Here is a 14,512-nt window from a genome sequence, read left to right as displayed (position 1 = left end):
TGACTGCTCTGGGTGGGCTACTAAGCAACAGGAGTTAAAGGCGGGATGTCCTCCCCCTTCCCAATCTCCCTCACCCCCTTCCCAATCAGAGTAAATCCTATTAGTTCATCTGCCCCACATAACTACAATGCTAAAGAATCCTGGGTACAAACTTGCATGTTTTGCATTAATGGGTCTTATGAAGTTTAATTGAGGTATGAGAATTTCAGCACTTTGAAGATGATGTTGAAGGAACATTTGTTATATTACAGGAGAATCTGCAAAAGAGGTTTTTCAAGTGATTTGAACTCTCCTTCAGAGCATAAAATCTCCTTTAAAGAAAATTAAACCAAGCCAATCCTGGGGATCAAGACTCAAGACAAGAAAGCCTTCAGGGTGGATTTTTGTCAAGTAGCCTATGCTGAACAAACCTCAAGATTGGAATATCATGGGCAGGTCATTAAAAATGCATGTTTAAAAAGACACTGTCTATGTCCCTAATGACTATATTTATTAATTTATTTGAATTAGACATTGGAAATTATCATTTTGCATTGGTCTTTAGTGGCTTTAAAAATGTATTTAAGCATTTCGGGCAGCCAAGTCACACTGAAAAATGCATGAATGTTGTTGTACCAAAAATATATAACATTTGGTGTCAAACTGATTTTTAGCAGAATTAAATAGGTCAACTCACACTGCACCAACCAACAGCAAATGGACATGTTTGTTGGGTTTTGTCAGATCATTGTGTTAACCTGTCATTGATCAGAACATGTTTCCACCAAATGAACATGCTGAATCACCATTTTTTTGGGGGTCTTGGAATGTCTAAGAAGTGACATACTGTAATCTTAAGACTGTTGGTGCTATTTTTGTTCCAAAAATACTTCTTCAAACATACAACTTAATTTTTGAAACTTTGTCCATGTTTAGCATGGGAATCCAACTCTTTAACAGTGTAAAAAACTCAGTATGCATGAAATAACATTTCACCCCCCCTTTAAAGATTTTTCTGAAGAACACTGCTCAGTTTAACTGTTCAGATCAAACAAGGGACTCATGCACAACCATCACAAAACAGAAAGACAGTCGAGGATCATCAGGTAACAGAACACAGTACTAAGAACCAAGGGTTCCCAAACTTTTGAGGGGGTTATTTTAATAATTTCAGCATTTTTTTGTCTTGTGGACTAAATGTTAATATCTTTTATGTACAATATCTTACTCAGGACAGTACTAAATAAAAAATAACATGCATTTAGTATGATCTCTCTTATTTTTTGAAAATTACTCATATTTTCACAGATTCTGCAAGGGGTGCCCAAACTTTCGAGCCCCACTGTATATATATATATATATATATATATATATATATATATATATATATATATATATATATATATATATATATTTGTTCTACATTGCAAAAAAACAGCACATGTACAGTGTGTGCCCAAGTACTTTTCTTAGCCACTACAAGCATTGTTGCGTTGGGTTTCATTCTGATGAATAGAAAGACCATGCTCATTATTACATTATTAAATCCTTGTTTGAAGTGGCTGTTCAGTCTGGAATAAGCAGTGCCAAATAAAGCTGAGGACCTTTGATCAGAGGCAAGCCAAGCAACTCACTCTGACAGCCTGAAGCCATCAATTGATAAAACCCTTGCTGTAAAGCCAAACAGAAGCTACATGACTTTAAAAAAGGGACAGTCCAGAACATTCTTTTGCGTTAGCTTCTTAGTATAATTGTAAACAAGAAAATATCTAAGTGCGTCTCTGAATGTGCGGCATATCAGGATCAGGAAACAGCATCCAAAGCAGAGTGGCGGCAGTCATGGAATTCCAGGAATTCCCCCTACACACTTCACGCTCCATCAGTCCTCTCCTCCTCCCACTCCTCCTTTCCCTCTTATCTTCCTCATCCATCCCTAGCTCACTCTCTAATCGCTGTAATGGCTGTATCCATGGCTGTCCTGTCCCCGCTGCCCTTCCTGCCAACGGGGACACGGGAAGACCTGTTGTCGCTTTTAGCACTGCCCTGTGGGTAATTTAAGACACCTGCTATGTCAGTACATCGAGAAATCCAAGTAGGCAGGCGGTACTCTGTGCATTCTAAACAGTGTGTTAATATTTCAGAGTATCAAACTCATCTGAGATACTAAAGCAGTTTGAGACACTATCACAAATTAGGTTGAATGAGCACTTTACCTAGACGTATAATTTCTTGGATCATTTATTTACCCTCATGTTGATACAAATCATTTTCAGTTAGACACAAAAGGAGACGTTTAGTAAAAAGTTTAAGCTGCTCTTTTTTTTTTTTCATACAATGAAAGTTAATAGGGACCAGGGCTGGCAAGCTCCAGAACAATTATCCAATTTTACTTGTGTGCTATATTTAAAGATATCTTGAAGCCATCCGAAAAAAGAAGTGGGCGTAATTGAAAGCACAGTTGTAGTGTTATAGTACTTTTTTTATTATTCTGTATTTTAATTTAATATTAAGTAAATAAAAGGCCACTTAAAAACAGTATCATGACTTACGTTTCTTAACGTAAGAAGTATACCATAAAGAAGTATACACGTTATTTTGATGTTTTGAAGTGTGACATCATATACCTCTGTAAATAAAATTTTATGTATTTCATGTCAAACTGGAATCATGACGGAAATATCCTGTGATTTCCACTTCGCAGGGCACTTGCATTCGAATAGAACAAACGTCTGAAGCCATTAGAGAAATATACAAAATATAGGGGGTTGTGAGGTCTGGAATTGAGAACCGCTGCTCTACAGTCCTCAAAACTTGCGTTTGAATCATCAGTGCCAAATCCTTTACATATGAAAACGTACTTACAGACTGTGAGTCAGAGCAGCCGGTATTGTGGTCTACTCTCCCAGCGTCAAGAAACAGTCCTCCATAAAATGTGCTGCACACATATGAATATTTGGGTTGAACTGTTCTGGAAGTGTGTTATAAACACAACTTAGCCACTGATTTCTAGTTGTGTCCTTTTTTGGAAGACCAAACAAAGCATTTTTCGCTTTCACAACGAAACCGCATCTCCAAAACATGGCAGCGGCGGCAACAGCGAGAATCAAAGGTACGCCTTCTTTCTTTGTGTGAACATTTGGGTGGCGTTATGCAAATCTTCCCACATTGTTACGTAGACGCGGGGGCGTTTAAACGAGGCGCTTTAGGAGGGCGTGAATGAGTCTTAACTTTTATAAAGAATATCTCTTTGGGTTTGAGACTTTAGTCTTCGCAACTTTTGGGATGTTATCTATTCACTTACAGCTTGTAACACTCCAAAGAGAAAGGAAAACTTGAAATCGTATCATATGACCCCTTCGAAGTATACTTGCAATACTTCCATTTTAGCACAATCAAATATACTTCAGTATGTCTATAGTTGCACTTCAGCACTACTTATTAAGGTGCATTAAGTAATTAGTTGTTCCAATTTAGCAAACCATTTAAGTATACCAAAAGTACAGTTGCAGGGTATTTTTATTGAGTACATAAATATGTAAATGTATTTGTAATATTCGTAGCATTAAATACATGTATTTCAAACATAGATTTTTCTCACTAGTGCAATAAAGTGTTTTGGTTTGCAGAAGCGAATGAACAAAATCTTATATTCTGGGTAAACTATCCCTTTAAAAACTTAATTGAATTGTTTCTTGAAATTGAGAATTTCACTGTCTCGGTCCATTTGCTATCCCTGTTAATGTTCAGCCCGACTAAGGCTGATAGAATCTTCAGTGTCTTACAGGAAATGGGAGGAAATGTCCAACATCAAACAGTGACGGACACCTCATCTACCCCTTCTATAACCTCATTTACTCTATTCTGTTCTGGCTTTGAAGAAACACATTTCTGTAGCTGATAATATAATGTGGCATTCGTAGGAGAGCATGTCACTCTCCAGGAAAAGAACACGGGTGGTTTTTCTTCCGCTGCGCCTGTGTGTCGGGTTTTTCCTGTCTACTGGGCACTATGAGCAGAGAAGTGCTGAGTTCAGTCACAACACATACTGTACTCGAGATCTGGAGTACTTAGCCATGAGACACATTCCATACCACACTGTGCCATTCTCCCATGGGTCATATGGGATTGTAATTGAGACTAGGAATGGTTAAAAGAAACAAAAGAGAAAAATGAGAATGGAAGCATTGTCTTTTTTTTCTGGATAGTCTCTGATAAGATTTAAAGGCTTCCTGTTTGGCCTTGAATTTTTTCCAGATGTTGATTGTTTTCATTTGGGATGGTGTGTTTTTCTTTTTTATGTAACTCTATAAGATTGCAGGAAGTCTGGTGGCAGATTGCTATGACGACAAGTGTTCCATTGACACATGAGTGAGTCTGGTTACTGTCACTCTGAAATGACCCCGATTCAAGAGGGTAATGGAGGATCATCCATAATCACCCCCCAAAAACAAGAGATTAAAATGGCTTCTTTGAAAATATATGATAAAAAAATATCATATTTAAATCTATTCCAACAAACATAATCAATGTAAATTATCATTGGAATGTTTGGGGTCAGTATTTGTTTTGATTTTGATAAAAGTCTATTATATTAATCAATTATAGTAAGGAATATGTGACGCTGGAGTCTGGACCACAAAACCATAAGTCATAAGTAGCATCGGTATATATGTAGCAATAGCCAACAATACATTATATAGGTCAAAATGAATCCATTTTTCTTATGCAAAAAAAAAAACAACAAAAAAAAACTTTTTTTTTTTTTGTTTCAGTAAAGACCATGTTCCATAAGATATTTAGTAAATGTCCAACTATAATTATATCAAAACGTAAATTTGTATTAGTAATATGCATTGCTAAGAAATTCATTTGGACAACTATATATATATATATATATATATATATATATATATATATATAAAGAAAATAATGTATAATACCATAAAATTACAGTACATTTCTGTAATCAAAATTCAAGTAAAGACATTTTCTTTACACAAAAGAATTTTTTTTTTTTTTTACCCTTGTCTGTAACCAACAAAATCCCAAGCAATCTAATCTAAACAAAAATAAACAAGGCTGTCTTTTTTTTTCACAAACACTTAGGTAATTTTTAAAGAATGCCATGTTTAGAGAAAAACTAACACAGATAAGGATGCCGCCCTGCAGCAAGTTAACCAAAGGATGGTAAAAGGTGATGCCCTTTGCCCCCAATGAATCCAAGATCATCATCCACTTTTCACAAGACACTCACTGCTCAGCAGCCCCACACCAGGTGCCCCTTTCTGAACAAACAGTCAGCTACATATGTCAGTGTCTCGCCACTTGACCCGAGACCCTGCTCCCTCCCTCTCCCTCCCCATTGGACAAACCAGTGGGGAATTGTCCTGTAGAACAAAGCCTATAGTTGGGGGTGCTCTATTAAGGATTTTGACTAACATTCCACTCACAATGCTCTCTGGCGACCAACTTTTAATGACCCTGCACTTCTAAACATTTACTGTTTTGTGGGTTCGCCAACACACACAAAAAAGGAACGTTCAGTGCTCACAAATGGAGCATCCTTATGGCAAGACCCCCTTCTAACGGCCTCGAGCTTTAAGAGAGTCGCCTCATTATTTAGAACTGAATATTAATGAATGAGACCCCGCTTAAAGCAAACATCCACTCTGTTCTGCAGGCGTTCCTGAAGAACATGGTCAATGCCGAGGTCATAGGTTGGATTCCCAGGGAAAAAAACGTCACATAAAGTTGGCCTATAGATAAGATTCACACACTAGTTTGAATTCAAATCATTTAGGATTCATTTTAATGGTTATAACGATCACATGAATATGTTTAATGTAACCCATGTTCCACTGAGGTACCTGTGATTCCAGAGTGGACTTTTTGCATACCACCAAACTGAAAAGAAGAAAGAATAGAGTTCTGAAAAGAGGATGTTTGAAGCTTTTTAAGTTCTGGGATGGAAATCGACCATCATTGTTTATATAAACAATATTGCTCTTAACAAAATGGCTGAGAAGTGATGCAGAACCGATCACTTTTTTTCGGGCATATTTACTGACATACTTCATTCTGACACAGCATTAGACTACAACAGTAAAAGCCAAAATGCATTATTATTAAAGAAAGCAAAAATATATAAAAAAAAAATTTACGTTTGTTTTGGGCTGTTGCTAAGCTTAAAATTTATTTCTCACTTGAGAATAAAAAAGTGGCTTGGTAAAAGTTGAGTAATTCATACAAACATAAATAAGTTTCATAAAGGGTTTATCTGCATGAATATGAAACCGTTCATCAGTTTTTCTCTAACGTGAGTCTCTGTCTATAGTTCAGTGTGTGAAACTAAATCAAAATGTGCCATGTTTTCCCCAAATCACAGTCCGTGAGCTGGTGCAGCCATGTTACCAAGGCAAATATTCCAGAGGAAGGGTGAGAAAAGCTCTGATGTCTCTTACCTTATAATAATATGATGGAAAACGATCAAAGACGCCTGTAGCGAAACATGTTTATCAGCGTAAAATCCTCAGAATCCTGACAATGAAACACACAAGCAATGATCGTTAACGTCTGGTAACGTTAATAAGCGTTAAGCGTCCCCAACTCTCCTTCAGCGGCAGCTCACAATAAATAAAGATTGATACCCGAGTGTGTGTGTGTGTGTGACCAGAGAGAGAGAGAGAGCGCGAGAGAGAATTGGGACTGATGAGCATCAGTTTATGAGTGAGCCGTTATACTCTATGACAAGGGTTGTGATAGTTCTTGTTCGGATCTGTTTAGACAACACCGGAACCTACCGATTTGAATGACGTTTGTGTGTATTTCCCGTCGTTGCGGACAGAAAACCGAACTAAAATCCTCCTGCACTTCTATTACGCAGCACATCAACACCTCTGCTGAATCTACAGCGCCACCAGTGTGATCCGATTCTTACACAAAATGACTCTTTTGAGCCGGTGACTTTTAGTGAATCAAAAACATACGAGGCAGGTGTAGTCCGCTTTCCAGATGAATGAATCTTGTGATTACGTATAGTGTATTAAAATAAATAGCTACATTACTAACATTAAATGATAATGTAGGCTATGCAACTGCGATTTTCAACAACTAATGAGCAGGATATTTCCCTGAATTTAAGACATTTATGAATCAGTCGATTTCAGTACGAGCACTTCATTAAACAACAAGTTATTTCCCTTCCTGTGTTAAAATGTAGGCTAGAATAGGGCTTGTAAGACTTTAACCAAATGGCTGGACAACGTGTAGTTGTTGGAAACACATTTTGAGTTTTGTTTTCATAAAATGAAAAACCCTGCTTAAAAAAACAATAGACACCATCACAAAATGTGTAATGGTTTTACTGGTTATAATCGAACTTGTATTAGTTTTAATGAAAACTGTAATGGAGCTTTGTGTTTATATTGGTAATCGGTCGAACCAATAGGCAATATCTTGAATAGATTATGTCCCAAAACACACAATAGAAAAACATATTTTTATGGTTTTAATGGTTCAAAGTAGGAAACATTAGAATTTTATGTGATGATTTCTAGTTTGTTTGTTTTTTTTTTCAGCAAAGAAATTATGCTACCACATTTTGTTTAGTTTAATGAATAACTAGAGGTCTGGCCTGTTTTTAATAGAATTGCAATAAAATGGCATTTCCTTAGGTTTCTGTGAACATTTTGAATGTTAATAATTGTAGAAACTTTATTTGTGATAGCTTTGTATGGTGAAATCTGAAAATCCCCCACCCTTGGAGACTGCTGGGGGCAGAAAAATAAAATACGAATCCCATTGGGGGCAGTAAATAAAATACGAATCCCATTTTCTCTAAATATTTATCTTTCCAAAAGACTAAAGAATCGTTCATGGAACTGTTAGGGAACCAGAGTCGATTCCGAATGATTCGCATCCATGACTCTGTAGAACATCAGTTACGCATCAAGACACTGAACAGTCCGATTACAGCATCCTTCATGGCAGTGGAATTCCGGCTGGGGAAAGCCCAAAAATCATTCAGAAATAATGCCATATTCGCAAATGATTTTAAGAGACTTGTGTCATCGTAGCTCAAAAACCCAGTAAGTTACAGTACCAATGCGTAATTAACGATGTCACAATGTACGCAAGACAAAAACCTACAGCGAAAGGCAGTAAATAACCTGGAGAGAAAGGTTTTTAGGTTTACCTATATTGGGACTAGTCCGAAACCTGTTCCTTCCAGCAGAACCGGCTCATCAAAGTCGCCGCGTCACCGGACCAAGTGAAACGCGCAAAGCGCACGTGCTTCCCGCACGGTATCAGACTGTCACATGAGCGGAGCGGTCAGTCCAACCCTCCCCTGCAACATCCAGCAAATCTCTAAATCCAGTCCAACACCGCCCCACCTCCCCAGATACACAGGACAGCTTGTTTAGATGATCGACTGGTCATCTGAAGGCAACAAGCAGCAGGTGGAGGTTGAGTGGTTTCATCCAGCTGATGACGGTGCGTGTCGGTCATCGGCTCTTTAAGACGGTTTCGTAGACTGTATACGGCCACAGAATAATAATGAGCACATATTGCTGCAACAGCAAGCGAGCATTTGGGAAAGTGGGCTGAGAGGGTTAATAAAAAAAATTAAATAAATAATAATAAAAGGGTGAATTATTCTGCAATAGGATGACAGGGTTGCCCTGAGGACCAGAACAACATGCTTATACACAGATCAGGGAATAAAAATAGGAATGTAATAGAAACGTCTAGAAATTAGAAATGTCACGTGTTATAAACAGAAATAGACACTTTTCATTTTTAAAATTAAATGGGTGAACACAGTCTGCTGTTAAATAGCCTTATAAATTAAACTTACCAGAATTTTTGTGAATTAAAATTGAAATGGGTTGTCCAAATGAACAGAAATCCGAAAAAAGGCAGTCTAACGACCTCCTTCACTAAATTCTGTACACTTGATTACAAATTTCTATTGAATGAGCAAAGGAGCAGCTTTTGACATTGTCTTGAGCAACAATAGACTGTGTCCTGATTTTAGACAAGAACAAAGGGACATTCTGTTCCACTTCTATACAACTGCTGTGGCATAACCCCAATTCATACATTACAGAAATATGGAATTTTCCATGGCCTGCATTGGTCCTAACCCTCACAACATGCTACCCTTCCTCTTATTACCGGAGCACCATTGCATTGCTATCAGATTGAGGTCCTGGCGGGGTGGCTTATTCTCATTAGGTTGTACTCGTCCCAATATCAGTCTTGCAGACAGGTAAGGAGCAAAGAGGCCTTATCTGCGCCAGCAGTACCAGTGCTGTATAGCTTAGGCAAATAAGTGGTTTATTACTCATTCAGGACTGAAGCAAAGAAACACAAAGGCAGAAACACAGAGTGCAGTGACATTAGCAGATTTGTGTTCGGTAAGTGAAACAGGCATTCAGAACAGCCCTTTTCCCTCCCCCTACCCGATCACCTCCCTCCCTCTGTGACAAATGGGGGATCCAACTTGGTAATCCGGAGGCTTTGAGACTGTGGTTTAACCCCCCAGTCTCAGTAGTCGGCTGGTGGCAGGCTTAGCCATGACCAGGGGAAATCATTTACATGCCCATATAGGCCACCAGACTTCTCAAGCAAATCCAGTTAAGGGCACAAAGTGAATATGAGCGACAGGCATCAAGGGATTTCATGCATACTTCAATGTAAAAACATATAGTAATCTGTTATTGTGAGTGAAAAGAGTGGGGCAAAGACTAGTAGGCACAGTTTAAACACTAAAAATGAAATCCATTAAAATGAGCTTAATAGTGTAGTATATGAAGAGATGGCACTACAAAAAAGGTTGGTTGAAGGTTGTTGATAATTACATAAAAACTGTTATTCCTATTGTTACTATAGGAGAGTACTGAAAGAGTTCAAACAAATTATGTGCATTTGACCAAGTAATATCAATATGAATTGGTTCTATGACATATACCAGACAGCAGCACTTGTTGCCGTTAGTAACGGAACGGTTGCTGTGGACACATATGATTCTGATGTCTTTCGTAAGGAGGGTTACACAAACAGGGACTGTAAGCAACACCTTGAGTAAATGTTCATTCCCCTCTATCTGATAATCAGGATTCTCCGAACACAGTGCTAAACTGAATCACAAACCACTTTTAAATTGATCAAATGAAGTAGACTGTATTACTGTTTATGAGACCTCAAAGTAATTCAAGTTAATTTTCTCATTGTCTAGTTCATGCACCTGTACATTCTGTTCGACTACGCCAAATAATTGTTAAAGCGATAGTTCACCCAAAAATTACAATTTGTATTAATTACATGTTAATAACCCTCATGTCATTCTGAAGACCTTCATTCGTTTTCGGAACACAAATTTTGAGTCACTTTCTGACTCTGCATATACAGTAACGCAACTATAACTTTCAACAAGACCCAGAAAGGTAGTAAGGACACTGTTAAAATAGCCAATGTGACATCAGTGGTTCAACCGCAATGTTATGAAGCTACGAAAATACTTTTAGGACGCAAACAAAAACAAAAAAAAATGAATGAAGGGGTTTGGAACGACAGGGTGAGTGATTAATGACAGAATTAAAATTTTTTGGGTTAACTATTCCTTTAAGCCTCTTTCTAATTATATTTAAATAGTACTTGTTCATCCATTAGTGATGGGAAAAAACACAACTCTTTTTGTACATGATAGGTAATACATGGTAATTTAAGGATAAAAGGACCAGGAATCTTACTACCCTTCCATTCTGTGAAAAACGCTCCCTCTGCAGGGAAGAAAGTGGTAGTACACCAGAGTCTAGAAATGTCTAGCATAACACAGGTGCAAGCTTGTTTAATTCAGGCTTTTGCAATTTCTGTTGAAAATTCTTTTTTTTTTTTTTTACACAAGGCATTGAAAATGTTCAATAGATTTCTTGGACTGTGTTTCACTTTATGAATTGATTTTTTATTGACAAGACAGACATTTTATCAACAATGTAATAATTGAATAAAATCACTTAAATACATATTACATTAGCATCTGAAATTGGATGTTTTATCTCACACGACTCTTCTTCAATGTGGACTTTTCCCCAGAGGCTTTCCGTTTGCGTGAAGATGTATCTTGAACTTTTTCTAGATCATCCGTAGCTGCACCAGGAAGATAGTAAGCATCCATTGAAGGAGAAGGCTCCTGAAAAAAGAAGCTATTTATATATATGTATACAAATCATACTTTTCAATGACTACGAGTCATTTTCTCCTGATAACCCTGAAAAGAACTTAAATTACACTTTAATTTATGATCGTACAGATAAGAGCAATACATCGATCGAATCTGTAATGGGTCTACTTTAAGTATACAGACATAATAGCAACGAAACTTTGTGCATTTATAAAATAAAGATAACAAACAAGGTGTGCTGTCTGCAGCCTTTGTCTGCTTCATTTAGACACGCGTCATTAAAATGAACTTTAACTCTGTGAATACTCAACGAAGAGACATGAGAGAGATATCTATAGAAAGCCTGATTTTTCTACTTTTAAACAAGTGCTGCCAAAACAAATACTCTGTGATAAAGTAATCCATATGAAAACAGCGCGATGTCCGTTTTTCACGTCTCCTTTCATTATCTTCTAATGCGACCACGCCCAAACTTGGTAGGGTGGTATATATATATATATATATATATATATATATATATATATATATATATATATATATATATATATATATATATATATATATATATATATATATACATACATACATACATACACACACACACACATCATTTTAGGCTGTTTATGTACTCTTCATTACACTGTTTGCAAAGCAGCTTTAGACAATGCTGACAAAAGGATAACAGATCCTTTTAGGTCTCTGTTTAATAGATTGACTTAAAATTCATTATAGTTTCATAAAGTTTAAAATCTAATCAAATCCAAGTCTAATCAGTTTGCAAGGAAATCTGTGATTATTGTATTTTTTTTATATATATTCTAATGATACACATGAAAACATTTGTCAAGTTTCCAGGCATAACTAATATATTGCTTTCCAATATAATTAGGAAATAATATTATTTGTCTACTGTAATCCAGTAACAGAATACAACTTTTGATTAACTATATGGTCCTAATGAGCTGTTTGTACTTGGACCCCGATAACTGCTGCTTGCAACTATCTATTTTGTTTAATATTTTTAATAGTTTTTATGAAGATTCTTTTTTATAGTCATATTGATACACAATTACACATTTTTGGACAAACTGTGCAGCCCTTTAAACAATCAAAGCAAAAAAAATCCCCCAAAACGTGCTGCCCTAGTCAGGTGTCATCATCATCAGCTCTCACCTGCATGAGGTAATCAGCAATGTACTCTGGTTTTAGACATTTGACCCCCTGAGCTGCAGCTTCACTGACGTCCACTCTGACATCACCTGCTTTCAACCGACTAAAATCCACAAACAGATGTGTGGCCTCTTTAAACAGTGAAGGAGAAGGGTCTGGCAACACCTATACAGGGATAGAGAGGGTTAATACAAGACATAGAAACAACACAGACAGAAACGAGGGGAAAACAGAAATCACTGGCTGTAAGGTCACAGGAATCCAAAGAGAAGAACACAAAAACAACAGACCTTGGCTCCCCCAGACTGCAGCAGCCGTCTGAATCCAGCCTCTCTGGCCTGGTCAATATTCAGCATCACAGTCCAACCCCCAAACGCACCCTGCATGTCAAAAGCATTAGGTGCTGAACCATGTACTTGCATGCTCACCCAAGCAAAACATATACGTGTACCTCCTTGTTTGAGCTGTCTTGTAGTGTTTTCCTCCATCGCATGGCTGCCAGTGCCAGTCTCTTCTGCTGAGAGTTGATGGATGGCAGAGCGTCCAGGATAGAGCTGCTGCCCCACTCGTACTGCTCCTCCTAGTACACATACAGGATGTGAACAACATCATCTTTTATCACCGAAAGACACTAATCACTAATGCGGACACACACCTCTATGAAGTGTCCTTCTGCACGACAGGCCTCCAGATACGAGCGATGAAGAATCCACTTGCCTGCTGCCATAGCGGCCAGATACTTCTCATTCCTCAGAGGATAACCAACAATCACATGAGTGCAGCTGGGGTCAAAACTCTGTTTCTCCAGCACAACACCACCTGCACATGTACACATTCATGACGCATCAAAAAGAGAAGCTTTAGGTATGGAATAGAACGACTGAATATAGTAAAAATACAGAGTAAAACAAGAATTGTTTCCTATTTGAATATATTTTCAAATGTAATTTATTCTTCTGACAGCAAAAGTGAATTTTTTGTCATTACTCCAGCTGTTACTTAAAAAAAATAAAAAAATAAAATAAAATAGAGTTGAATTATTCGCAAAGTATAATGGTCAATTTGCAGAAACTGATGAGAAAGGTTCAGAAAGAACAGCATTTAAGTTGTGTAAAATACTTTTTTGGTAATATTTTAAAATAAGGTTCCATTAATGCATTAACATTAACTAACAATGAGCAATACATGTTTTAATGAATTTATTATTTTTGTTAACATTAGTTAATAAAAAATAAAAATACCACTGGATATTGTTAGTCCATGTCCATGTTTATTTTTTATAGTTTAAAGAAGAAACCAATTTGATGTATAGTTGCCATTTGAGGCTAGTTAATATATAGAAAAGCAAAACGTTTTTCAGTTAGAGTGTTTTCAGCTAGTTTTTTTATGTTTATAAAAATACGGCAACAATGGTTTAAACATCATTCAGAGTAAATTGTGATAATTGCCATTACAATTTCAAGGGAATAATAATCAATTATGATTTTTGTCATAATAGTACAGCCCTAGTCCGAATGATGATTACTTTCACTGTTTTGGATTGCTGCATTTGGACTGAAAATGCAAGTACAAAATGATGCATTCTGTGTATGATACAGTAAACAGTCAAAGCACATGCAGCGGAAGCCTCCCCAGGATCCTAATGACCATCCGGTAAGGAGTTTTAATTCTGAAGGGGGCATTTTTGGCCCTACTTCTGATAAAATGAAATAAATACACAAATAACATTTAAACTGTGTTTCTGATTAAATAAAGCAGTAATTGATGTCAAAGTCAAGAGTATGTTTTGATTTAAAGGTCAGAAGCCTAAGCTTACATAAAAAAAAAACAATAAAAAAAAACATGACACTTGTAAATTAAATAATTGTATATACCGTATTTTCTGGACTATAAGTCGCACGTTTTTTCATAGTTTTGCCTGTCCTGCGACTTATAGTCAGGTGCGACTTATTTATCTAAATTAATTTGACATGAACCAAGAGAAACGAACCAATAGAAAACATTACCGTGTACAGCCGGCAGAGGGCGCCCTCTCGCGGCTGTAGTCGGTAATGTTTTCTCTTGGTTCTTGGTTCTAAATAAATGCGACTTATAGTCCAGTGCGACTTAAATATGTTTTTTCCTCATCATGACGTATTTTTGGACTGATGCGACTGATTAATATGTAATATGTTATTT

At 36.9% G+C, this 14,512-nt stretch overlaps 2 protein-coding genes across 9 annotated transcripts in view; both read right to left on the bottom strand.

Annotated features, from left to right (window-relative positions):
• Positions 1-8,439, bottom strand: part of tmem108 (transmembrane protein 108) — a 54,721-nt gene extending 46,282 nt beyond the window's left edge. Inside the window, exons 1-3 of one of the 8 annotated variants that reach the window (XM_052596287.1) lie at positions 8,174-8,439; positions 6,441-6,516; positions 5,847-5,883 (exon numbers count right to left, since the gene is read on the bottom strand). In XM_052596287.1, coding sequence (XP_052452247.1) covers positions 5,847-5,874 — 28 coding nt within the window. In that variant the 5' untranslated portion in view covers positions 5,875-5,883; positions 6,441-6,516; positions 8,174-8,439. Of the gene's footprint in view, positions 1-5,846; positions 5,884-6,440; positions 6,665-6,779; positions 6,885-8,173 lie in introns of those variants that run through there. The other 7 variants (XM_052596288.1, XM_052596290.1, XM_052596291.1 and 4 more) reach the window with 7 other exon arrangements.
• Positions 8,440-10,923: 2,484 nt separating this feature from the next.
• Positions 10,924-14,512, bottom strand: part of topbp1 (DNA topoisomerase II binding protein 1) — a 31,775-nt gene continuing 28,186 nt past the window's right edge. Inside the window, exons 24-28 of the mRNA XM_052595715.1 lie at positions 12,990-13,153; positions 12,786-12,914; positions 12,625-12,714; positions 12,338-12,499; positions 10,924-11,173 (exon numbers count right to left, since the gene is read on the bottom strand). Of these exons, the coding sequence (XP_052451675.1) occupies positions 11,036-11,173; positions 12,338-12,499; positions 12,625-12,714; positions 12,786-12,914; positions 12,990-13,153 (683 nt within the window). The 3' untranslated portion in view covers positions 10,924-11,035. The remainder of the gene's footprint in view (positions 11,174-12,337; positions 12,500-12,624; positions 12,715-12,785; positions 12,915-12,989; positions 13,154-14,512) is intronic.

The sequence above is a fragment of the Carassius gibelio genome, chromosome B24, assembly GCF_023724105.1.
Source record: "Carassius gibelio isolate Cgi1373 ecotype wild population from Czech Republic chromosome B24, carGib1.2-hapl.c, whole genome shotgun sequence".
Classification (NCBI taxonomy): Eukaryota; Metazoa; Chordata; class Actinopteri; order Cypriniformes; family Cyprinidae; genus Carassius; species Carassius gibelio.
This window is presented reverse-complemented; position numbering and strand designations above follow the sequence as displayed.